The following is a 26,450-nucleotide window of genomic DNA, read 5'->3' on the forward strand; positions in this document are numbered from 1 at the left end:
ATGTGCAAAACAATAAAATCCCCTAAATATGGCAAAACGGGGGGGGGGGGGGGGCACAACAAATGTACCCTAATAGCTAAAATCTTGTACAAAAGTTAACAACTAATTGGGCTAAATGTAAAAGTAAATTTTAAGCAATGATAAAACAGATGTCCATAACAGTAAAATGATATAAAGTGCAGGTCACTTCACTTCACAATATTTAACCTAATTTTCCTTTCAGCATGTGCAAATAGTGCGACTTGCTTAACACACAGGTCAATGTCTGACAATAAATAAATCTAGTTTTCATCCTTCACATTGCCCACTGAAATTGGCAAGAGTTTCTTAATAAATGTAGTTCTTAGTTCTTAATAAACAGGGGATCCCAAGTCACAGTGTAAATTGCTCTGTTACTTGCAATTGGATGCTGGGGCGTGATTGAACCGTGCACTACGTACTACCACTGGTAAGGCTTGCAATCTCAAATTTGCAAATGCCATTCTAAAGGTCAAAGTTGCCATATTCACTAAATACGATGACCTGATATGATCCTTCTTCAAAAAAATTTTTAAATGGAGCACCGTTAGATTGATTGGTTAAATCTGTCAACTTGCATGACTGTGTAATAAATCCAGTCTCTCAAGTCAGTTCCCAGATCTCCACTACGAAGTACATCATCCAGAATGGAGTAGCACGTTTGGGTTAATTTGAGATATTCTGCACAGGTTTTATCCTTCTCCAGAGTTATCAATTCTAGAAGCTCAAAGAGTCTGGATTATTGGATAGATGTTTCTTCCAATATTTTAGAATATGGGCATTGACACGTGACCTAGGGTTGGTAATCCTAGCTCCACTCTCATGAGGGTTACAGGTGATCACTTACAGATAGCTAAAATCCTTCTCATAAATAGATTTTGTATTCTTTCCAGGGGATCCACATAATATTTACCCCATATTTCAATCCCATAAAGCAAAAACGGCATTAATGTCAAAACAGAGCTTTATTTCAGAGTCCATTTTTTCAGTACCAGAACACAGAAGAGTACTTTACCTGTTCTTGAAGCTACACTATGCTTTGTTCAGTTCAATCACTATAACTGGAAAACTAATCTGAGATGTTTCCAAGCAAAGCGAAACAGATTTTTTAAAGAAAAATAACCAAACACACCAACTTATGAAGGGCATATGTATAATAGCCAAATGAAGAAGATTAAAGGAAATTTTCCAAACATTAAGAGGACAGAAAATTCAGATAACTGTTCTCCTCTCTATCATTTATTTAACAAATGAACTATGATAGAAACCAATAATTAAGAGGCACTTACTACATTCACAAATATCAGTCTCAATGTATTGTAGAAGGCTTTCACGGCCGGATTCAACTGGTTCTGGTGGGTTTTCCGGGCTGTGTGGCTGTGGTCTGGTGGATTTTGTTCCTAACGTTTCGCCTGCATCTGTAGCTGGCATCTTCAGAGGTGTATCACAGAGAAACAGACTTTTCTCTGTGATACACCTCTGAAGATGCCAGCCAGATGTAGGCGAAACGTTAGGAACAAAATCCACCAGACCATGGCCACACAGCCCGGAAAACCCACCAGAACTAATCAGTCTCATTCTTTACATATACTTTATTCTTCATGTTAGCAGAGGTTTTATGAAGAATAGTCACTCGGCTGTTTGCCACTCCACCAGTTCATGTTTTCTTCCATAATTATAGCACCTTTCATCCTCTAAGTAAGAAGGACTGACATGGGATATTTCAGAACATACAAGCTGTCTTCCAAATGATTCTGCTATGTGTTTGTAATACACCAAAACCATTCATTAACATTTCTGTTCTTAAAAAAATTTCAGCAGCCAACAGGACTGAATATAGGATTGTCCTATCACAGGGAGGAATCATGCTTTAAACATTTTGGCATTTGTTAACGAATAATTTATGTGCATATGAAAAAGCTTACATAAGCATTTATCAGCATTAGATGATCTAGGAACGTTCTACTCTGTTTACTGAGTATTCATCAAAATTGAACAAGAATCTAGTAGTATCATAAAGAGTAAGACTAACAATTTGTTCCATCAAAAGCCATTGTAAGTCAAAACTTGATTCATCAGATGCAATTTGTAAGCTATGACACATCAAAGTTAATGCTGTAATAAATCGTCTTTAAGGTGCTAGTGGAGAAGTATTTAATGTTACTGCAAGATATTAGCATGGCTATTCTTCTGGAGTCAGAATCCATCACATTCCCTGCCCAGGAATGTCAAGGGAGGGAGAATACTACCCTAGGGTGGTTCAAATCCTAACACCTTTGAGCAACAAATGTAGCCAAGATGCTTTGTTATGCTAACATGGCGTTCCACACCTACTTACCATAAAGAAAACCCACAAACAAATGGTCAGTTCAACACATCACACAAGAACTGTCCGCCTTTAAATCTAACATTCCAGTTAAAATGGTTTCTATTTAAACCCAATCCTGAAGGGTAGCTGTGTGAGTTAATTGCAGCACAAAACAAGCAGCAGTCTTCTGATATAGCCAGCAGTGAAAATATTTTCTTCCAGCACAAATATTTGAAGACTAGAGCCTACATCTTCAGACTCTATTAGTTAGCCTGCACTTTATATACATTTAATATGGGATGTTAAAAAGAAAAACTCAGAGTCTATTAAAACAACTACACCACTCCGCACAATTTCGCATTTGGCAGGATTTTTTTTAAAGGAGGAAGGCCACAACTCTGCCCAGCAGAACACAGCAGTGAACAGTGCACCAATAGCCAGCCGCCACCTTTCTCATACTACATGGATCCCTCCTGACAGTCACAATGCTACACTTACATGGAACACCTCTGTGATAAAACAGAAGACGGAATTCTCCAACAGCTCATTTTATAAAACATTAACTGGCCAGGTTAGCCTGATCTCATCAGACCCTGGAAGCTAAGCAGGGCTGATTTTGATCACTATTTGGAGACCAAGAAAGTGTACAGAGACCAAGGAAGTCTACATTTGGAACACAGAAGCATGCTATGGCAAACCATCTCTGTACACCTCTTGCACGGAAAATTCTCCATGGTCACCATAAATCAGTTGCGATTTGACAGCACTTTCCTTCACCAATGTCAGCCCACATAGAGGAACACCGGAACGAGTTAAATTTACAAGAATTACATGGACACACTTCAGGACACACCTTTTTTCACTACTACTAAAAACACGGTGAGGGACTCTTATCATTCCAGGTATCTGCACAATCACTGCAGGGGTGTGAAGAAATATGGGCTGAATCCTCATATCCTATGCTATGAGCACTCCATCTTACTTGCCAACAGCAAAATCCCTTGCAAAGACAATTGACACTCCATCAAGAGCATTATGCCCTATATAACAGCACACCTTGCTACCAAACTTTGTCAAGTAGCCATCCTGGGATTCAGCAATATCTTGACCTTTCAGGTTTCCAGTAAAACTACTGGTACCCACATGACCATGCAGAATACAACCACATTCATGGCTTTTAGATCTCCATTAGAAGAAGAGTTGGTTCTTATGCCCCGCTTTTCTCTACTAAAAGGAATCTCAAAGTGGCTTAAAACCACCTTCTGGTCTGAACACAGGCACACTGTCTGATAGGTGAAGTTGAGAGAGTTCTGAGAGAACTATGAGTAGAAGATGGAGGAGGAGGAGGAGGAGGAGGAGGAGTTTGGAATTATATCCCCCTTTCTCTCCTGCAGGAGACTCAAAGTGGCTTACAATCTCCTTGCCCTTCTCCCCTCACAACAAACACCCTGTGAGGTGGGTGGGGCTGAGAGAGCTCTGAAAAGCTGTGACTAGCCCAAGGTCACCCAGCTGGCATGTGTGGGAGTATACAAGCTAATCTGAATTCCCCAGATAAGCCTCCACAGCTCAGGTGGCAGAGCTGGGAATCAAACCCGGTTCCTCCAGATTAGACACACGAGCTCTTAACCTCCTACACCACTGCTGCTCCTGTAGCCCAGCAAGCTTCATGTAGAGGAGTAGGGAATCAGACCTAGTTCTCCAGATTAGATTCGCCACTCATATGGAGCAGTGGGGAATCAAACTCAGTTCTCCAGATTAGAGTCCGCAACACTTAACTACATCACACTGGTTCTCAGTAAACCACAGCCCATAATGATTAAAAATACTTGTCTCAAAGGCCAGAAATGACAGGCCTTTCCTAGCTTATGGACAACACCCTAATCTTAAAAACCTTCTTATCAACTATGGACCATCCACAGAACAAACCTGCTCCAATCAAGATGCCAACTTTGTCCTCATAGATGCAGGCAATACTATTATAGTACCTAATTTCAGCTGTGCCATTTTGGCCTTCCTTTAGCAATTGACACACTAAGAATAAAAGAGCACAAATGTGACAATAAAAACCACAATCTTCAGAAACAACAGGAGAACATTTCAGTCTACTGAGGCACTATTTCTAACCCAGGAGTCATATATCTTCAACAAAAGAGCTTCAAAGAAAAACTGAATAGCATGAAAATGGCTGGACTAGGATTTATTCAATGGTTTCATATTAGCTTCCGACATAGGATTTTTATCACACTAAGTGTTAACTAGTGAATACTCTTAATATTTTTCTGCATTGGATATAAATCTTATAGGATGTTCCACTCTACTTCCTCCTTTTCATGATTCCCTTGGCTCTGATGTTTCCACCCCCAAAACCATATTTAGTAAAATTAATGAAAACTGAGGAAGGGACCATCTCCAGTTCAACAAACGGTATACTGGAATAAAATATCATTAACCTCTGAGGTGCCACAAGACTCTTGCTTGTTTATCTAACACTAGAGAATCAACAGTTGGTGAAGATGAAAGCCACCTAAAAAGCCATAGTGCTAAAGGTGGAATTTGCACAACCTGGGCAAATGAACCCACTTATGCCAAGGCAACACAAAATAAGGATATATAATACAGTTGTAAGGAAGAAAAAAAATTAGCTAGAGGATGGGCGCTTAATTGCCAACCAGTTCTTCCTCCTAAACATCTCTCTAGACCACTGGAGCTCAGTCATGCTTACTTCTGGTTGCAAAACAAGTTGAGGCAAAAAAATGTTAAACATAGGCTGGAGTGAGGGGGTGCAACTGGCTGATCAGAATTAACTTTCCTAGTTCTCCCTTCAAGTGCCCCACACACATCTGTATTTATAACACCACTATTTTCCTAATACATGAGTTACAGGAAGTTGAGCAAGAATAAGCCTCTTTAAATATTGAGATTTCTAACACAGTGCCTTCATAATCAGACACATAGCACAAGCTTTGTAGCCTTGTGGTTAGTGTCAGAAAACTGAACTGAGGTAAACAGGGCAGAAATTTAAAAATATACCAGTGTTCCAAAATCTATGTATACATTCTTCTCTTGATATATACAATATCCTTCAAATATTTAAGAATGTCAAAGCACATAATGTTATCAATTATCTGCCTTTTAATTTACATCACATTTTAATAACCTTTTAAAAATGTAGAATGTTTTATGATTGCAGAATGTCAAAAAAGGCCATTCCTAATTCAGGATGACTACATGTGTGTATTTTTTGTGATGGGGATATAAACATTAATGGCACTTTCCCCTTTTTGTGGTGCTAGAAACAACTCTAGATGCTTAGAGCATCAAGAAAGAAACACTGGCTTGCCCAGTATGATTTTGTCAACTGAATATATGGGAACAGATTTATGCATTAAATTGCTCCCTACAGTCATATTTTCAGTTTACAAACATGATTCTAGTTTCTCAGCTAAAACTTGTCCTAATCTCAAATGCCAGACACACCTAGCTAAAGCAATTATTAAATTCTAGAGTAAGCAAATGACAAAGAAAAAAACACTCAACTAACAAACAACTTCAATAGAACGTTGGATACCGCAGCAGTTTCTCATCAACATGATTTCAAGAATTTACAAACTTTTAACATGATAGCTACACATAAAGAAGCATGCAATGAATGAACAAGTAGGTGTCCAAAAGATCACTGAATAGCCAATTTTATATGACTATCTAACTCAAAGTCAGAGTTGTTTGAAGTCATAACTCAATCGTTAGTCCTGTTTCTACTTCAAGAGGTGAGTGTATACTAAGTTCTCAAATTGAAGGCCATTGAAAACATCATGTGACGGCAAATGCAAATGTCCTATGTCTTGTCATTTCCAATTCCCTGCTTAAAATGTCTGGGGGGGAAATGGACTAAGAACAAGTTTTATCAAATATATATTTTCAACAGTACTGGAAATCTTACACCTACTTGTTTAAAAAGAAACATGTAAAAATTGGACAATACATATTTATGACACTTCTAATGTAATCAGCACGAAGGCATGCTCTTTGCTTTACAGCACTCACTGTGTATTATGTCATTCAGACAACTGAGTTGCGGACTAATGCTCTAAAAGGTGAGAGCATTCATAAAGTCCCTTTAAGATGGAATTCCATGTCAACAGATTAATGCTATTTAAGCAAGGAAATAAAACCCCCTACCATTTTCACATGTTCAAATAAGTACCCAACACAGAAAGAAATAAGATCAATACCATTTAGGACCTTGAGAAATTATGCAATATTTGAAAATTACACAGATGGGGTATTAAAACTATTCTAGCCTTTAAAATCACCCTCCATATAAAATACAGTTTTAACTCAACATGATAAAAAGGAATGCAGAACAAACCAGTAAAAAGTCTAGAGAACTGCCTCACTGGTCAATAGCTCTTTACATGTATTTAAGGCACGGATCAGTATTGCATTGCTGCCTCAAACTCAACAATGGTGTCCACTACATGGAGTTCAACCTCTCCAGCAATGGTTTGCATCCACTTGAAAGCCCCTTTTCATCATACCTGCCATTAAAATCAAGCAAAAGCTCTGTTCTGTATGATTCAGAGCTGCTGCTGGTTAAACCCATTTGCTCTGTTGTATGGTTTTCAAAATTCCTAGAAAGCTTTTACACAATTAGAAATTAGCTTGAGCAGCAGGAATGCGCTGTCAGCACCTTAATTAGAGGTAAGCATTTCTCTCAAACACTGCCAAAACAAGTCTTGTTAATCTGTAAACAAAGCTTTCCAAAGAGGGTCCCCCCCCTCGTCCCATTTCAATATAGCTACACAAAATCAAAGAACTTACTGTTCTAGGGATGGGCGGAGAAAGAGATCCATTGGACATGTATGGATCATTATTCATATTTGGCATCATAATATACCCAGAATAACTGGAGTAAGCAGGTCCTTTACTGTATAAACCGCCATCTGTGTGTTTTCCTGTGAAAAGCAGAAGGTATTAATTAAACTGCTCCTTGAATTTCTGAAACTCCCAGCATGACAAGGTTAATATTTACATTTCGGGGAGGGGGGAATTGTTTTTGCTGTTAACATTTAAATGTGTACCTTTAAAGTTCTTAGACATACGTAAAGAAGAGTATTTAAATAGGTAGACATTTGTTTATTTTCCCCAGAGGAGCAAGATTTATTCTGCAATTTAACATGTTCATCAACAACTGATTTCCAGCACAAAACCTTGGTACACAATGACACTTTCTACAAAAGTCATTCTACTAACTTCCAACAATATTATCACTTCAATTAAGCAAATATACTCCCACAACTAAAACCAGAATTTAATTCTAAAGTGTGGCTGAATGTTCAGCTTGCTCCTGAAAAGATAGAACATTCCAACTGTTTTTGTTTTTAACTTCTGTCTGGTAATCTATACACATGCAGCATGAAAAGTTCATTTTGGTCATGCCAATTAGAGGCAATTAAGAAAAAAATATCAGTCCAGGCAAATATACAACGATACCCCACTGTTAGTGGCAAGCCTATTCAACTCAGGGGGCTCCATTTTTAATCTGTTTAATATCCAATTTAAATAATAATGGCTATTTTGAAGAACTGAGTTTTATACAGAGTTCATGTTACAATTACAGGAAAAGGTCACCTAACCCTTCACTCCCGTTGCGGAGAAATTCTCAGCCAACAGAAAACATTTCATGTTGAAGATCGAAATCGTACATTCCACATTAACAACTGCTTCAGCAGTCTCACTAGTGGAAAAAAATCTCATCAGCACTAACACTGCCTAACCAGCCTCACTGAAAAATCCCATCTACTCAAGTGTAAAATTAGCAGTTTGTAAAACATTTGTAGAATTAGCAGTTTACATAACAATAATTCCCACATTTTGCTCTAAGACAAGGGAGTCTTCACTAAAATCCCTTTTCTGAACTTAAATCACCACCACCACTACCACCTTAGTGTGGAGATGATAAACACGGCCGTCATCCCTGGTGGTCCGGAAGTGTACCCATTTAAATCATGCATGCTATTATTTGAAATGCTCTGAACAGAGGCATGAGTTGTGGATGTATTCTTATGTCATAATTCATATGTCATAAAGACATAAGAGAAAAAACACCTCCACAGGATTATCGTGGCTCAGATAAGCTTGTTCAAATAAGAATGTCAATATTCAGATGGCCAAAGTACATAATAATGACATGCACAACTGTTTCACATCAGAATGTCAACTGCATGGTTAGCATTTGAACATTTAACATGGAAACGCCATTTGTATCTATTGGTAATTAACATGACAGTTCAATCTTCACAACAGCGAAAGTAGCAATAAATAATTTATGCATCTCACCTTCTTCAGGATGGTCTCTGCCCTTCTCATGGTAAGATTCCTGAGCTTGCCCTTGCCTGGATACCTAGTTTTTAAAAATGATATATCGTTACCATTCAGCTACCATTTCAGACCTTTTGTTTTTCCATAATAATAATGAGTAATGTACTAAATCCAGCAGAAACACTTTGTGACAATATTGACCCCCATCCAAGGATGGGGAAGGTTGCTTTTAATTTTTTTCAGTTTGCAAGATATCACATGTGTGTATCCAACCATCTTATTTCACAAAATAAGGCCTTTCCATATTACCTTCTTCTGAATCCCAATTTTGTTCCAAGGAACAGTAAAGTGGGAGTCTGAGGAGGCAACTGGTAGACCTTGCCTCCCCTTCTTACACAAATGGAAATGCCTTCTACCAACTGGGCACAAACCACTGTTTTCAATAAAACCAATAAGGGTGTTCACTCAAATCTTTATTTTCGCACAAGCAACTTTTAATTTTTTCAATGACAAATGGCACTGTAAATGTACCTAAGCTTTTTTAAAATCCCCCTTGACTTGTTTTAATGTTGGTAAATTGCCTAACAGTTTAAGTTAATCCTTTAAAGAGTTTATGAGTAATGCTCTGACCTTGCTGATTTTAACCTAAGAAATTTCATGGCTACTCTAGACTAATGCTATTATATGATCCTGTGATTCATACAAACCTGCCTTTTCCTGGGCCATGAAAACTGATTTAGGGAGGAAAGAGCTCTCACACTATATTATATCATCACAAGAAAAAAAATATCCAGGCATTATAGTATTTGTGTATCAAGTTACACAAGGACAAGTACTAGCCAACTGCAGTACTCTATTATGCATTCACTACTAATAAAGACCAAATAAGTTCAGCAAATTACTAGTTCCTTAATTATATTTCACCCTGTACTTTCTATATTTCATGATACTTTGACCCATTTCTTTACAGCTGTTTTTCTTCAAAATCTCAAATGTATACATCTCCTAAGACACAAATCTAATAAATCAAACTGACAAAATGGTTTGCACAAATTAATAAAATAAGAATTTGCGAATTTAAAGTGCCTTTTCAAAGTGCCTCTTTTTAATTCTCTATATAAAAGGTGCAACCCAGAACCATCCAGGTCTGTGAAATCACAAAACCTAAAACTAAGCACTAGTTGCTTAATGACCAGTCCAAATATAGGCAAGTTTGCAGCCAAACCTTGTAGCACATTACTGTGAAGTCCTATTGAATTCAGTATGACTGAAAGTCAAGACTTGTTTACAAATACCACTGCTTTTTCAGTGGAAATTCCTTTCCCTCAGATATGGTTGTTATAGCCACCTTGTCTAGTTCCCCCAAACTTTAACAATGAAAAGGGTCCCCTCCCATCTAACAAGCTCCTAAGGGCAGGCTCCAGGACTAAGATTAAAACTGCTCATGTTCTCCAGTTTACTCCCCCCTCCCCCAACCTGAGCCCTCATGGTACAGACTTGTAAGTTTTGTAAATGCATGAGTCAGCTCTGTGCAGATTTTTTTGGCAAAGAGAAGTCTCACCTGGCTAAACCTATCAGCAAACCTATTCAAGAACTAGCTTCAAAACTTAGTATTCCACCAGAAATACCCTCTCTCTTTGGAAGATGCCGCTTCCAGACTCTTTCTGGTGCCCCTGTCAGTCACAACACACTCATCTCATTCATTTCCCCCTCTGGAACTAGACGTTAGAGAGGTCCCGCGGAGACCCACGTGTTTCCGCGTATTTTGTTTGTTCCTCGCTCACTGTGTACATCCAGGCAAGGGCACCTAGAGCAACGGCGATAATATTCAGACGGGGCACCAGGCTCAAGTTTTAATCTTGGGCCAGGGTGCAAGCTGACGTTTCAACCTTGATAGCAAAAGCACAAGAAGAAAGGAGTTCTGTGACGCAAAAGCTGACAAGGAGAAAGTGAAGGTGGGTGGGAGAAGCCGACTTGAATGGCTACCCAAATATGCCTAGATGCAGGGAGGGCGAGATGAAAGCGCCGGCCAAACAATGCAGCCGCTCCTCTTCACCCTTTTGTGCCCGCCTGCAGCCTTCCCCCCCCCCCCCCATCCCAATGAACCCGAGAAGAAAGCTGCAGCCAGCTTCAGAGTGCCAGACTCCGCTCCCTTCCTCTTCCACACGCCAAGCGCTACTCATTCATGGGGAACTGCGGAGTATCGACTTTCAAAGCGCCGTGGTCAAAACAGTATCCCGCTCGGCGGCTGCCAGTTTCCCGTTTTCCACGCCGCACACACCCTTCCTGCCTGCCGCTCGCCTGGGCTCTCTGTCGGCGGCGCTTGAAACAAAAATCCCCCAGCGGAGGGTCAAGACGAGCCAATTCACATTTGGCCTCCAAATAAAGCCGCCCACTCGGGCGCGCAGATGCCAGGAAAGTCACTAAGGCCACGTCTGATCTGTCGTTTCAGATAAGGAGGTCTTATGCAGCCGCCACGGGGGACGTGCTGGGTTGTTGTTGTTGGTTTCTCCCCCTTTCCCAGAAGCCCACCCAAAGCGTGAAACGGGGCTCTCCTCTGCCCACAATTTTACTACCTCGCTGCTTCCTGCTACTCATGCTAATGCCACGAGTTTGTTCCACTCCATCAGCTGCTGCTTTGGCACAAACTCTCGTCCCAGATCTCTTCTCCCCCCCCCCCCCCCCCGTCCCCTCACCTCATGCCCATTGCTACTGGGGATGGTCTCCGACTCGTTCACCAGCGAGGACTTGATGTCGGCCAAGTCGCCTTCTTCCTCCGGGTGGCTGATCTCGGCGAAGATCTTCTCCTTCTGAGGGTCGCCTTCGTCTTTGAACGGGATCATCTCGTCGGTGGCGCAAAGTTCCGGGTCGCCACCGCCGCCTCCGGCCCCCGAGAGCTGAGGCATGGTCGCTGCTCGTTGGAGGCTGCTCCACCCCGGGGAGGGAGAAAGAAAGAAAGAAAGAAAGAAAGAAAGAAAGAAAGAAAGAAAGAAAGAAAGAAAGAAAGAAAGAAAGAAAGAAAGAAAGAAAGAAAGAAAGAAAGAAAGAAAGAAACGAGGGGGGGATAACAGGGATGATGGAAGTTAAAAGTCTTTCACGACCGGCTCGCTTTTTCCTCAGCCCCGCAATACCTCCCAGCCTGCCTTCCTCCCTGCGCGCTCCCATCCATATGCAAACACCTGGGGGAGGAGGGAGGGGAGAGAGGCGGGGGGGGGGGGCCCTCGGCGATTTGGGCCGCTTTTTTTCAAAGGGGAAAGGAAAGGGACCCACGCGCCGCCGCCGCCGCCCCCCTCCCCTTCCGTCCCGGGTTCTGTTGTGTCTGTGGCACCAGAGCACAGGAAAGTCTGGGCAAGTTTGTGTCCCCGCCACAGTTCTGTTTTGTCTCCTCCAGGGCGCAGGAGAGGCGCGACCGGTTTCCTCTGCAGCCGGTCCTCTTTTCAACCCCCCCGCCCCCCATATCTCTTTACCCAAAAAAACTGCAGCAAAATATCACAGTTCAGTTTTCCAAAGAGAGAGGGAAGCACTTTTGCAAGAGCCGAGGGAGTCAGCTTGGAGACCCTCAGGTTCAAGGCTCGCCTTCTCCTCGGCACGCGGCCGGAGTGGGCTGGCTGGAGGTTTGGGGAAAGGGATGCTCTGCACCTCAGAGATGGAAGGAAAACGCCCGGGCGACACCTCAGCGGGGAGGGGGTTGCTCTGGGAGGCAGAAGAAGCAAGGCAGGCGCGCACCCACCAGGGCTCTGCCTTTGTCCCTTTGCCAGGAGTTTTCTTCTTGGCCCTCTTCTGCTCTTCTCGGGCTCCGGGTCTCTTCAGGAAGGGAAAAATTCAAATAGGATAGAAAAATCCTTCAGGTGACGGTGGGTGGGTGTGAAGAAGTTGTCGCGTGACAGGAGAAAGGTGACTTCGAAAAGAAAAGCGAAGTTGGTCCCCCGAAGACTGGCCGGCCGGGCAACCGGCTGCCCCGCTCCTCTTCGCCGGCCAGGCGAGAGGCAGCTGTTCTCCTTGATCCAATTAGCGCGCCATCGCAATCCAGAAGGGCGCGCGCGCAAAGGGCCCGGACGGCGCCGTCTCCGGCTCGCGCGCCTGCTCGAGGGCCACGACTCGCCCGCCTGCGGTGCGTAGGTTGCGCGCGGGCGCGCCGGGGACAGCAGCGGAGGCGGCGGCCGCGGAACCTTCTGCGCAGTTTGCAGCGCCGGCTGCGGGAAGCACAACGCCAGACGGGAGCCTCCGCGGGCGCGTCTTTCTCTCTCCCTCTCCCCGCACCCGCAATGTAACTTTAACATCCCCTCCACCCACTCCTCCCCCCCCCCCCGCGCTCTCGCTCTCGCTGGCTCTGTTGAAAGGGAGGGGGCGGGAGGAGAGAAGATGAAAGCGAAGCCGCCGCTCTGATTGACAGCGCCTTGATAGACGCTCTTGAGAGAGGGAGAGGAAAGGAAATGGATCCGCGGCGGAGCAGGAGGGGAGGAAAACAACCCCAACCCGGCTTGGAAAGCAAACTGCACGGGCGGTTTGGGGGGTGGCAGCGCTGCTCCTAGTAAACCGCAGACCTTGGCGCAGAAATAAGCCTTCCAAAAGGAGGAGGGGAGTTAAAACAACACCCCCCCCGTCCCACCTAAGGGAAAGGTGTATGGCAGAGTCCCAAAGTAGGAGACATTGGGGATGTGCGGCGATTGAAAAAAAAAAAGAACCATTAAGAGTCAAAAAATAGGTCAAAAATGTAATGTTTCCCCGCCCTGCTGCAGACTGTGTGCAGGCGAATCCCTTTGATGATTGCCCCTCGCGTCCCCCTCCCGCCCCCCAAATCTCCTGGCATCGTTTATTATTATTATTTGCTATATTTATCATTATGGCTCGAGATGGCTGTGTTCAAAACCGACGAGGCAGGGAATTGCCATTCCAAGGGGTGGAGGTTTCTAATTCGCTCTCCTTTCCTCCAAGGAAACCTCTCCAGAGAGGGCAAATAATAGTTATCTGAACATCTTCATACAAATCTGGAACAAGGATGTTTTTTTTCCAGGGCTGCTTTGTTGAGCCGGCCCCCTTTTCGGAGAGAAGGGGGAGCGAGTACATGGGAAATTTGTTTTGTTGATCTGAAAAGAGGGATTTTAATGTAGGGGGTGGGGGTGTGTCGTTTGTTTACAGTGTTCCAGCTGGGGGGGTGTTCTTTAAAAATTCGGATGGGGGCAACAGAGGAATCATGAACAGAACAATATAGACTTTCTGGTCAGTATAATGGAGATTTTTTAACCAGGAGGAGCAGAAAATTAAAAACTGGACCTCCACCCTTCTGTAACTCCGGGTTGCAATCGTGTGCAGGGATATCTGTGCATGTTTACTCGGGAGCAGGTCTCACGGAGGCCGAGTGGACTACACCTAGTAAATTGCAGCCTCTATTTTGGGCATATAAATGAGCGAGGAAAAAACGGTTCCTCCCGGCGTGCTGCTACGGAGAGTGAAGTACCTACTGTCTTGGAACAAGATTAAAATTGGGCTGAAAGAACCACCTGGGCCGTTTTCCTGACATCCTATCCCGCCCACCATCAGTGTAGGTGCAAAGTCCACTTGGAAAGTGGGAGATGCTGGCTAGGGATAAGGCTACTGCACCCAGCTTTCGAAAAAGGAAACAGGGCAAAAGCGGACAAACCGAAGTCTGAAGTGGACCACATTGCAGGCCCGCCCTCTCTTCGTGTTTACTCAGAAGAAAGTCTTCCCGAGTTCCACGGAGCGCCTTCCCAAGTAAATGTTGCAGACCTGCTTGGACGTTTCCTCTTCGAATCAGCGGTGCTCACATTCTGAGTAAGGGCTGCAAACGTATTGAAGTTACTTACTCCCACCCCCCAATTGTGTGCGGGATAGGGCAGGGGCGTCTGCTGTGCAAAACCACTTGGTTTGCTCCTTGGCACAGGGAGACGCTTAACGGGCGATTTGTTAAGTTTTGATCTTGTTCCGCCTAATTCGAATCCTATTTTCCCCTTCATGTTAATTGTTTGGACAGCCATTCTCATTTGCAGAATCCCTCCCTTTGCCCTGGAGATTATTGTAGTTTAAACTACCTAATGGGAGCCACTTAAGGGAGGGGGTGGGTGGGAAGAGAATTAGTGCATAAAGGGAGGGTCCATTTGATGTATCCCAGCAGAGGTCTTCTGCCTTGGAAAACCAAGGAAGACCCTTAGATGAGCTCAGGATTTTCTTGAACAGGCAAGCGTGAGCCTAATAGTTGCTAAATATAGTGTTTATAGTGTTGTTTGCACGGGGACCACCTTTAGGCATGGCAGGGCGAAGATAAGTTTTTTTGGGGGGGTCTAAAATCTTTGTATTGCCCGCCCGCCCCCCGGACGGAAATGGTCATCATCTAGGAAAAGACAGGCGTTGCAGAACTCCTTCATCTGACGCAAGGATTAGCATTTGGGACTCCAATTAGCACATGCCTAATCGATTGGCATTACCATTAACAGCCAAGAAGGGCTGGCGAAATCCTTTCCAGCTCCAACGAGATTTGCGTCAATTTCAGCGCTGTTGACTGTTCCCGGCCCCGGGGGGCGGCCGGGGGTGGGGAGGAGGAGAGAGGCTTTCTCCAGGGAATGCTGTTCACACGGAGGTTTAGCATTAATCTGATCCTTCTAATAAAACAATTAGGGGAAGGGGTTGCGCCTGTTTCTGCAACCGGCCCGAAACGTATGTCTCCCCCCCTCCTTCGCCTATGTACCCACAGGCTTATAAAAACGCTTCCCTCTTTCTTCCACCCCCATCCTGTCTTGCAAATGACACATTTAAATTTTGCTTTAAAAAAAAGAAGGAAAGGAGTCCCTGGGCGAGTGGACTTTCGGAGCTCTAGAAGGGCTACACTCCGAATAGCAACATTGGGGCATTGCCCAGCCAAATAAGTTGTGCATTAAATTCAAGAGAAGTTGTGCCCCTCCTATAGGTTTGTTTCTTTTTCTTTTTAATTGCAGCTCCAAACAGGAGGATGCCTTCGTTCTTCCCTTTCATGTGGGTGGGGGGAGTCTTCTAAAGAGAGAAAGGGGGCAGCGGCTGGAGGAAAGCGAAGCTTAAAGATTAATGACAAGCGGATAAAGTCAACCAAACCTCATCTGGAACACCAGATTTGACCGGAGACAACGAGAGGCTGACCGGACCCTGGGTTTAGAAGGAGGAATGCCAAAGTAAGGGAGTCTGTTTGCCCGGGCGGATTCCCCATAGTATAGCAAAGGAAAATGAATTGGGGGAAGACGGAAAGATATGACGTAGCAGAGTGCATTTATTTGGAGGAAAGAAGCCCCATTGGATTTTTTTTCCGACTTATTATTTATTAAGAAGCACTCATGTCTGCACGGGGACTTACTGGTTTAGTTAATTTATAGACCGCCTTCCTCATCTGAGACTCAAGGCGGACTACAGAGTTAAAAAAAAAACAGAGAAGGTAATCGACTTCGAATGAACAGCTCAATAGAAGCTTGGGGCTAAGCTTCTTCTAGCCCAGTGAAATGGGGTGTTCTGAAGTCCCAATCACCCTAACACCCCGAAAGGGAGCAATTCCCCCCCCCCCCCATGGTGGGACCATTTGAGTTCAATGGGATCTTTTTTCCAGGGAGTGCGCTTGAAACGTCCTTTGTGGAAACGAGCTTCATTAAACTCAGTCGGAGTTGCGACCAGACATGGACCGGACTGACAAAACCCGAAACGCCACGAGTGGGGTTTTGCACGCGCGCCGAGGACACGTCAGATCAGAGGCCCTAACGAGAAACGGGGGTGGGATCGTGGGGGCTGACTTATAAGGTCTTAGTACAATACCTTATCTAGAGCTGATCTGCATCTGCTGGGGCATTAACGCAGGAATGCTAATTGGCATGCAAATTGTCTTCTATATCCCCTCTTCCTTCAAACTAGGCAGACAAGCTAGTCTAAGTATTTCTGCTACCCACCAGACAAATATTATTCAGCTGAAAGCCGGCGCCAACTCTGAAGAATCACCTATGTCCTATCGGGATGCTCGTTGTGGGACGGATCTGTCTGGGAAAGTGCGGGTTGGGGGGGGGGGGGCGCATCAAATTGTGAAACTTGGGCGGGGGGAGTAATTCCGAGGGGAGCACGAACAGTTCCTTCTCTTGGAAATGAGGTGAGTAAATGTCTGTAAAATGGACACACGGGCCAGATTCAGCATAACGACTGGGCTGGTGTCCATGTCCATGGTGTCCACCTTTCTTTTGGGGCTCCTGGCCATGGACGTCCCTTCCCAGAGAGCCGCAGATCGCAGCCACAGACAGACATCAGGATGTGACTAAACCTGCTGTCAAACAGACACAGTGTGAAACAGAGTTTTCTCTGTGATACACCTCTGAAGATGCCAGCCACAGATGCAGGGAAAACGTTAGGAACAAAATCCACCAGACCATGGCCACGCAGCCCGGAAAACCCACCAGAACCAGACACAGAGACGTCAAGGAGAGAAAAGTCTGCCTCTAAGCAGGCAGATGGGGGGGAAACGCGCCATCCCTCCCGAGAGAGGTACACCTGGATGGAAGCCACGCTCAGGTGGGGAGGCTGGGCGGTTGTTAGGGCCAGAACGTTCTGTCCATGCCCAGAAGCGGTCTCTGTCTTACTTCTTAACTAGCACAGTGTTGGGTCGACAATATGCAGAGGAGGGGGTGGGAACGGTGTTTCCAAACAGGCACTCTCAACGGCTGTGTGGGGCCGCCGGGGTGAAATGCGTTGGATTGCACTGCAATCTTAGGCTGTGTTCCTACGATCTAAACCCAGTGATTTCAATGTGGTTTATACAAGAAGAACCCTGCGCAGGATTGCACGGTTGCTGTTCAGCAAGGGAGGCAGACCGTTGTGTATGCATATTTAGAGAAATCCAGCTGCGATTCGAAGTTACTCCCATGCATAGACGGAGGTACAGATCTTAGCGAAAACAGTTGTGGAGGAGGGGGGAAGAACAGTGAAATAAATTTGGGAACAAGACTGAGAATGCCCTCGGTCCACCTTCTCGCAGCTGCTTTGGAAAAGTTCATGTTTATTTTTAATTTGGAAAGGCAGAGAAAAATCCATTTCACGACGAGCAACCCACAGAGTCTCCGCAGGGGAAGGGGCGAGGGGGCTTGCGTGAGAAAAAGCCCCCGCGGCGAGCTTGCCCTTATATAGGCAGAGGGCGGGGCTCCGGGGCGCGCTGGGGCGGGGCGGCGGCTCCCTTTGATGTCCCGCCGGATGTCTCTTTCATCCTCTTTTTCTTCCCCTTTCTGGCCTCTTTGTATGACTATATTTGGCAAGAAGATGGAGCCGGGCCAGGTTTTTCCACGTGTGCCGAGAGCTCCCAGCTGAGCAGGAGAGGGTTCTCTTCCGGGTAAGGAGACAGAAAGTAAGATCAAAGAGTTTGGCGAGTTGGATCTCAACTGCGAAGGGCGGGGGGGGGGGGGACCACAAGAGGAGAAAAGAAACCCGGAGCCTGGACTCTTTCCAGCCCCCGAACTGGCTGACTGGAGGGAGCTCGGAGCGCAGCATGCAAAATCCCCAAAGCCTCCCTTCTTCCTCGCCCAGCTTTCTGGTTGGCGTTTTGGCAATTATTCGAGGGGGAAGAGAAGAAGAATGGCTCGTTAGCCGCTCGCATTTGGTTCAGCTCCGTGTCTTCCTCTGTCAATATTGTTTTAACAACAAAGCTGTGCCTTGCCCGTCTCTCTTTTTTGCTCCAGCTGAAACGTGCAGAACAAAGGTGCCGCAGCGAGGGTTTATGCCCCCCTCCCCCGCACCCTTTCCCCAGCGACTCGCTGCACAAGCCTTCCTCGTCACTGCCTCCCGGATTAATCCCTCATTAGGAGCCTCCTTTCAGACGCCCTAAACCCCAGCAGAGCTGCAGCGGATGGGGGGGGGGGGGGGGGGGAGTCAGAAAAGACCATCTAGCAACAAACCATTTCAAAACAAGGGACGGGGCTGGGGGGAACTGGGCAAAGACCACGCAGAAGAGAAGCTACCCAAAAGGTTGTTGGTGCCCACAGCCTCTTCAAACGCAGGGAAGCTAGTTAGCTTTGGCTGCCACTGCGCATGGCAACCGAGGGCGGGGGGGGGGGGGGTCTTATAAATAAAAAGGGATCCACGCAAGGAATAACAAAATGGATTTTGAAATGGCAGCACTGTCTTAATTTGCGTGCGTTACAAAAAAATGGAAATACATAAATTGAACTGCCCAAGATCCGCAACACAAACTTTAAAAAGTGTTCCTAGAATAAGCCAAAAAGATATGGTAAAATTCTCAGTAGTCAACCTGCTTTGGGATTGTTGGACTCTAATCCAGAGGACAAGGTTTGATTCTCCACTCCTCCACATGAGCTGCAGGCGCTTACCTGGTGAACTGCATTTGTTTCCCCGCTCCTACACACAAAGTCTGCTGGGTGACCTTGGGCTAGTCACAGTTCTCTCAGAACTAGCTCAGCCTCACCAGCCTCACAAAGTTTCTGTTGTGGGGAGAGGAAGAGAAGGAGATGGTAAGCCACTTTGCAGCTGTGAAAAGTGGGGTATAAATCCAGACTCCTCTTCTTCTTGTAGTACTTGGTTAGGACAGAATGTCTGAACTCATAGTAGTAAGGAGGCATTTCGGCACCTGCTTCTTGGGAATAAAGCCTACTGAAATCAGTGGCTCTTTATTTTGAGTAAGCATGACTTGATCTGGATAGCCCAGGCTATCCTGAACCTGTCAGATCTCAGAAGCTAAGCAGTATTTTGATAGAAGACCACCAAATATGTCCAGAGTCTACTCTCTCTCTCTCTTCTGTATTTTGGCGCACTTGTTTTATCACACACACCCTCAGTAAAAGCGTACTCCAATCTGGAATTAATGGTATCAAAAGCAAAAAAAAAATCTCTGTACAATTCTTGACTAGAGCAATGTAAGCTTTTGTCTGAATAAGAAATTATCTGTTAATATAATTACTGGGGAGAGAGAACGAATATCACCTTCATCGTATTAATCTTCCTCATAACTTTCAAATGAACATAATACTTTGGAATAAATACTACAGTAGTAATTAAGATGGATAGAAGAATACGAATCATAAACTGAGTAAGAAATATAAACTAGCCCAATCTCATCAGAGTCTTAAAAGCTCCCCAGGATCAGCCCTGTTAATTACTTGGATGGAGGACCACTAAGGAAGACATGGTGTAGTGGTTAAGAGTGTAGTGGTTAAGAGCATGTGGTAACATGGTATAGTAGTTAAGAGCAGGTGGATTCTAATCTGGAGAATGGGTTTGATTCCCCACTCCTCCACCTGAGTGGCAAAGGCTTATCTGGTGAACCAGATGTGTCTCCCCACTCCTACATCTCTGCTGGGTGACCTTGGGCTAGTCACAGTTCTTCAGAATTCTCTCAGCCCCACCTGCTTCACAAAGTGTCTGTTGTGGGGAGAGGAAGGGAAAGGAGTTGCACGCCACCTTGAGTCTCCTTACAGGAGAGAAAGGTGGGGTATAAATCCAAACTTCTCCTCTTCTTTTTCCTTGAAAACCTTATGGGGTCGGCTTAGTCAGCTATGACTTAATGGCCCTTTGCACCACCAAAGCAGCAGCAATATGCACAGTAACTTGGGAGTACATTCCAGTAAGCAGGATGAAGCTGCAGGTTATTTTAGTTGCCCTTTCCCTACCTTATTATTTTCACAAAAGTCTTCTATTCTGGTGGCAATTACATCAGTTTTACAAAGAGGAAGGCATCATGACTTATCTGAACACAATAAATGTGTGTGAGGTGGTATTGAGGGCTGTAGTCGCTTTGTATTTGTCATTGTTCACACTTTATAACAGATCTCTTTTTACTTTTGGGGGCTTTTTATCCATGTATTTTGGATTGGTGATGCCTCTCCTAACCCTTCTTTATAACATCTGTCCACGCCAGAAGTGCTCACCTGGCTCTGATCATTTGGCAAGTCTCAGTGGATCTGAGACTCTGTGGCCTCCCTGTTTGCTGCCCAAGGTCATCTTCTGCCATGGCAAGCTGGCTTGGGCACTAGAATCACCTGCCTCACCTGGCTCGGGCTACTGGAAGCACACACTGGTGAGGCGGCCACCTAAACCTGCTTAGAGGGGAGAATAAGAGGGATGCTTTCGCCTGCTGCACCATTTGAGTCGTGTTTCTACTTGCTTTTCCTGTTTGCTAGCAGTAGCAACATGTATTTGGACATGGTCATAGGCAAGAGGCCTTGGCTGTGAGCTTCAAGGTCTCTTTACCCATTGACCTTGGACAAGCTGACTCATCTGGTCTCAGGACCAGCTCAAGATACAGGTGATGATTCTATTTGCATATTTTACTGTATTTCAATTTGGTTGCCTTTTTATTGTTGCAAGACACTTTTAGTCCCTTGAGGTAGAAAATCAGAGAATAATATATTAACTAACCATCTACAATCACTGCAGAGCGGCAGGACATGCTTGTGAATGGTTCACCCCATGCTCCATCCATTGGCCAGCTGTCCTCTAGACTGTGGCTGTGTGCAGTGCTGCATTCCCATAAGGCAGGGGTGTAGCTAGGAAAAATGGAGCCCGGGGCAAAATCTGAGTTTTGCGCCCCCCCCGCCCATGTAGACGACCACCCTCCCCAACCACAACCAAACAACAATTTTTTGCACCAGGTCATTTCAGTCACCATCACATTGTAGAACATGCCCCAGCTCACAAATCTGAACACAGCAATGGTTCATGCCACACAGTGGAAATATTTTTTTGACATTTTCAAAATGTTTTATTACTGCTGAGAAAAAATATATAAAAATAAAACAAAAGGGCCCAAAAAGGAACTTCTAAATGGCTTTCATTTGTTTTCCTGTATGACACTAACCCTAACCCTGTGATCCATGGGCAGGGAGGTGTGTTGGGGATGGAGAGGGGGGGGAGGCTGGCAGAGCTTGCAATTTGTGGGATGTGTTTGTATTGCAAGCTGTTCTGGAGGACTCAGATGGTCAAAAAGATGGCAGTACAATATTTTAACAGTACAAATCAATGTATAAATATTATATGTACTTAATCAGAAGCAGATAAACACACTCCGATACTATTACTCAGGATCAGACAAAATCTTGATTTCAATACTAATGTCTTAACACAGTCCACTATTTTCTTGATGACATTTCTGAACAATGGTTAACCTCAAAGGCCAAAATATGGGGTATAAATACTTCCACAAAAAACAACCCTGGGCAAATACAGCACCTTCACCACAAGGTAAGGGGTGCTGTCTTTCCGAGTGTGTCCATGACCCTTCATATCCCTCTTAAGATCAGCATATGTTAAAGTTAATTGTAGACTTTCCTTCTTTTTATCACTTTTCTAGAGCAGCAGGTCCACAATGATGCTTACTGAACTGATGCAAAATCACCTTCTAAAGGTGTTTTGGAAGTGAGGCTAAGGGCACTATCACACATGAGAATAATGCATTTTCAAGCCACTTTCAATGCACTTTTCAGCTGGATTTTACTGTGCGAAAGAGCAAAATCCACTTGCAAACAATTGTGAAAGTGGATAGAAAATCATTATTCTGGAAATGCCAAAGTGCCCCAAGAACAGTTCATACACTTCACGAAACCAACAGGATAGGCATTTGGCTAGCCAAAACACAACACATACGCACACAATGGATTGACCAAATTGCCAATTTATCAGCACATCACAAAAAGAGAAAGACTGAAAAACCAACTTTAAAAAATACAGATAAAAACTCTCCTGGAGGCACAGCACTATGAAAAACCACATGGACCCACACAGGAAGCAGCCCTATACCAAGCCAGACCTTTTGGTCTGTTGGGGTCAGCACTGCCCACTCTCACTGGACACAGCTCTGCTGGGTCTCAGTTGGAAAGTCTTCCACATAACCTCCTACTTGATTTTTTAAACTGGAGATGCCAGCAATTGAACTGGGGACTTTCTGAATGCCAACTAGATGCTTTTCCACTGAGTCACGCCCCCAAACTTCTCTCCTTCCCTCCCTTCCATAAAGGCAGAGGACTCCACAGAATCCTGACTTCTGCACACTTCTGATTGGGGGCAGGGGTGTGTGTGGCTTTTCTGAATGTGCAAAACACCTTCCTGAGGGGAAAGTGGAAATATTTTATATTACAACCAATTGGAACAGTGTGTTTCTTTTTTACTTACATTTCCCCCCTTTTCTTTTTAAGGGAAACACATCTATTTATTTGAACCCTTATTTATGTTGCTTACAAAGTGTAGCCTTGTGTGGAATGGGAGAGAATGAAAGGAGAAAAGCTGACCCCCTCTTAACAGCCCAGCTCAATCTTAAACACACTTACTTGGGAGTAACTGCTACTGAATTCAGTGGGATTTGCTTCAGAGTATACGCTTCCAGGTTTGCACTTCAAGAGGTTCTTTTTAGTTGACTAGAAGAGGGATTTTTGGGAGGCAACTGTTTAATTGCAGTGGTTGAGTTTACCTTTGATGGGAATTGGTGAGTTCTGAGATAAAACTGAAATCCCAATTCCAGAAAATGTGAAGTTCTGCTGCCCAAAACAGTCCAGAGTCCCTTTACTCACAAGCCGGTCCTGCTGAGCTCAGTCGAGGCAAGCCCCCCCCCCCCTCTTGTCTGAGCAGCCCATGCACTCCGAGCAAGTCAGGGAGGTGAGAGGAAGAAGAGGATCGTTCAAAAAAAGTTTAAACAAAAAAAAAGGCCAAAACAAAAGCAGAGGGCAGCTCTGGGAAAGGACAGGAAAGGGAAGTTTCTTTCTCCCCTGCCTGCAAGATCTACCGTGAAAGGCGAAGGCGCAGGGAAGGGGAGAAGTCCAAAGCCCTTTGCGCCCCAGTAACGTCCACAACAGCCAAGACACAAAACAAGGCACCAACTTCTGCAAGTAGCAGCAGGGAAACTGCGCGGAGGGAGGCTCATGGGTCCCGGCAAATGGAGGGAAGCCTGGACGCCCCCCCCCGCATTCTCACACACATGCGCTCACGCTCACACACCCTCCTCCGGCTGAATCTCGCCCCCAACCAGACGCAAAACTGAAAGGGCTCCTTCCCCACTGTGGTCAGCCTCCCCCCTCCCCCCCCCCGCGCCCAGCACAACCCGGGAGACCCCCGCCTGGCCAGCACCCCCCTTCTCCCCATTGTTCCCATCTGGACGCCCCCTCACCGTGTGCTGCGCTCCTCTCAGCCCTTGATGGGGGCGGCAGCGGCAGGGCTGGCAACCAAGTCGGTGCTGTGGCCGCTGGAGGGTCTGAGCTATTAAAAGTGCTGGGAGGCGGCGGCGGCAGACACAGGAGGAGAAGGGTGGCGGTGGGAGCAGAGGGGGAGCGGCGGAGAAGGGTCGCCATGGCTAGGGCGAGCTCGCTGGCTCCCATAGGGAAAGTGGAGCCCAGGCGAGAAATGCGGGGCGGGGACGACGAGGACAGCCTCGCTGGTGAGAGAAGCAGGAAGTGGTCACTGCTGCTGCTCGTTGGCTGTCTCTCTCTTCCGCCCACCCCCAGCCGGCTGCCTGGAGGGGAGGAGGGGAGAGCACTCCCTCGGCTGGAAGCCAAAAGGAGCAGGCCTCCTCTCCGGCATCGTGCAGTCAAACCAAGCCACGCCCCTCCTCCTTCCCAGAAGTGTGCAGGGAATTTTTCCGCCCCCCCACGTGACCTTGCAAGCCTGCGCCCGGGACAAGCCGCCCCGGATGTTCCCGTTGGCGCTTCGCCACTGCCATAAGGGGGCAGAGAGGACTTGTTCAAGGACACTTATGTAAAATAATATATTGTGTGAATTGGTTGCAACAGTTTCTGCAAGCATTGTGGCATGTTTTCCTCATGCTGTGTTAAGGAGCGATGCATCTGTGATTACTTGCTGTTGTGGGTTTTCCAGACTGTGCAGCCATGGTCTGGTAGTTTTTGTTCCTAATATTTCAGCCACATCTATGGCTGGTATCTTTAGAGGCATGTCAGGGTCAGATGTGTTTCTCTCTGTGGTATAAAGATGCAGGCGAAATCATCAACAAAAACTATTAGACCACAGCCACACAACCAAGCAAGTCCACAACAGCCAGTTGATTCTGGCCCTGAAAGCCTTTGACAATACATCTGTGTATTGTCGAAGGCTTTCACGGCCGGAATCACTTGGGTGCTGTGTGGTTTCCGGGCTGTATGGCCGTGTTCTAGCAGCATTCTCTCCTGACGTTTCGCCTGCGTCTGTGGCTGGCATCTTCAGAGGATCCTCTGAAGATGCCAGCCACAGACGCAGGCGAAACGTCAGGAGAGAATGCTGCTAGAACACGGCCATACAGCCCGGAAACCACACAGCACCCAAATACATCTGTGATTGACTGGTTTTTGCAAACTATCCTTGGTGATGGTTGCGATTGCTTATGCTGTTGGAAAAAGCCCCTTGGTGAGTAAAATAACCCTTCTTTGGGGTTCTAAAAATGAAGGATCATATTGAGGTACTTACTGCCTTTCATTTCACAGTGAGCCAAGCTTGCTTCATGTAGTAACAGCAGTGATTGGGAACAGGGTCCTTTCTGTTAGATCTCCCTTTTTAAAAATTGCAGATGTTGGCGCAGTATTTGTAGTGATGATAAAAAAAAATCCTTGCACGCACCGCTGATTGTCAATTTTTAATATTCTCTTCCTCAGATCGCTCCCAGAAGGGAAGCTTGGCCTCTTTTCCTCAATCGAGCAACCAAAAGAACCAACTGGTGTTTCTCAGTGTGATTGTAACACCTCTTTCACTGTTAAAAAAAACAACCCTACAGCTTCCTTGTTCATTTCACACAGGCCTCTGAGCTGTCACCAGATGGTAGCAGTTTTCTGGCACCACAGAGGTGGGCCAGATTTGAACCTGTGTGACCTAAAGGTGACAGGCAACATCTAAAACACAAAGCTGGCCACCACGGAACTCTTTGATTTGGACTGAAATTGGTCTGAGCTCAGATAAGGAGGAAGCTGTTTTGACACATAGGCTCATCAGCAGGCCGGTTGGCATGAAGAATGGCACTGCCCCATCTGTGTCTGGAAGCTGGAAATAGGTGGGGTGGTGGCAGCGGCATGGGAACTTGCATCAAATGGGGATGTCTTAAGAAGAATGAGTAATGTTCCCAAAACCAGGACAAATGCTGTTTATGATGGCTGTTAAGACACAACATGCTTAATTTTCCTTAGCGCCCCCCTGCCCTTAATGCAATCAGTGTGATTTTATACATAAAGACATATTTTTCAGTGAGCAAATGGAGCTCTAATATTAACTGGAAGAGGGAGTTCAGAGAAATAGAAAATGGGAAATAGATGTAGAAAGGTGGACATTGTCTAGCACACCCATCCTTCAAGAACCTCATAACAATGTATGTTGCTCTTTTCACCATAGCCCCACGAAGTAGACTGAGAGAAAAGTCAGTGACAAGCCCAAGATCACCCAGCAAGCTGTATAACAGAATTAAAACAAAGTTTTCAAGTCCAACACTCCAGCCCTGTGATGCCCAGTGTGGTGCTCATGGATGCTGTGAAGTCCAGCACATTTTCGGTACCCACTTGCTTCCTCCCTCCAAAACAAAAAGTTAATCCTGGATGTCCTCTCACTGGAGCAGGGTTGGGAAGTACCTCAGATGACCCTAGGAGTCATCACAGTTGGTGTTCATTTGGAAATTGGAAATAGCTGCCCCGTCATAGAAATAAGAAATAATTCCAGACGGCTCCTTCCCATGGCAGCCATCTGGAATGATCTCCCTTAGCTACCATTTTGTAGTGGCATGCACTATTCTCAAAATTCCAAAAGTACTCATCAGCTCAACAGGACTGGGGAACCCTTCTCTAACCGCTAGATCACACTGGCTGTCTATGAAGGGAAATGCAGCAAA

At 45.4% G+C, this 26,450-nt stretch overlaps 1 protein-coding gene and 1 long non-coding RNA gene across 8 annotated transcripts in view; one reads left to right on the top strand and one right to left on the bottom strand.

Moving 5' to 3' along the window:
• Positions 1-12,925, bottom strand: part of LEF1 (lymphoid enhancer binding factor 1) — a 116,499-nt gene extending 103,574 nt beyond the window's left edge. For all 7 annotated transcript variants that reach the window (XM_048509429.1, XM_048509430.1, XM_048509427.1 and 4 more), the window contains exons 1-4: positions 12,378-12,925; positions 11,344-11,572; positions 8,666-8,729; positions 7,148-7,281 (exon numbers count right to left, since the gene is read on the bottom strand). In XM_048509429.1, coding sequence (XP_048365386.1) covers positions 7,148-7,281; positions 8,666-8,729; positions 11,344-11,553 — 408 coding nt within the window. In that variant the 5' untranslated portion in view covers positions 11,554-11,572; positions 12,378-12,925. The remainder of the gene's footprint in view (positions 1-7,147; positions 7,282-8,665; positions 8,730-11,343; positions 11,573-12,377) is intronic.
• Positions 12,926-17,857: 4,932 nt separating this feature from the next.
• Positions 17,858-25,349, top strand: LOC125440385. The gene is made up of 2 exons (XR_007245686.1): positions 17,858-17,987; positions 25,234-25,349. It is a non-coding gene; the product is annotated as an uncharacterized LOC125440385 (long non-coding RNA).
• The last annotated feature ends 1,101 nt before the right edge of the window (positions 25,350-26,450 follow it).

The sequence above is a fragment of the Sphaerodactylus townsendi genome, linkage group LG10 (genome assembly GCF_021028975.2).
Source record: "Sphaerodactylus townsendi isolate TG3544 linkage group LG10, MPM_Stown_v2.3, whole genome shotgun sequence".
In the NCBI taxonomy this organism is placed as follows: Eukaryota; Metazoa; Chordata; class Lepidosauria; order Squamata; family Sphaerodactylidae; genus Sphaerodactylus; species Sphaerodactylus townsendi.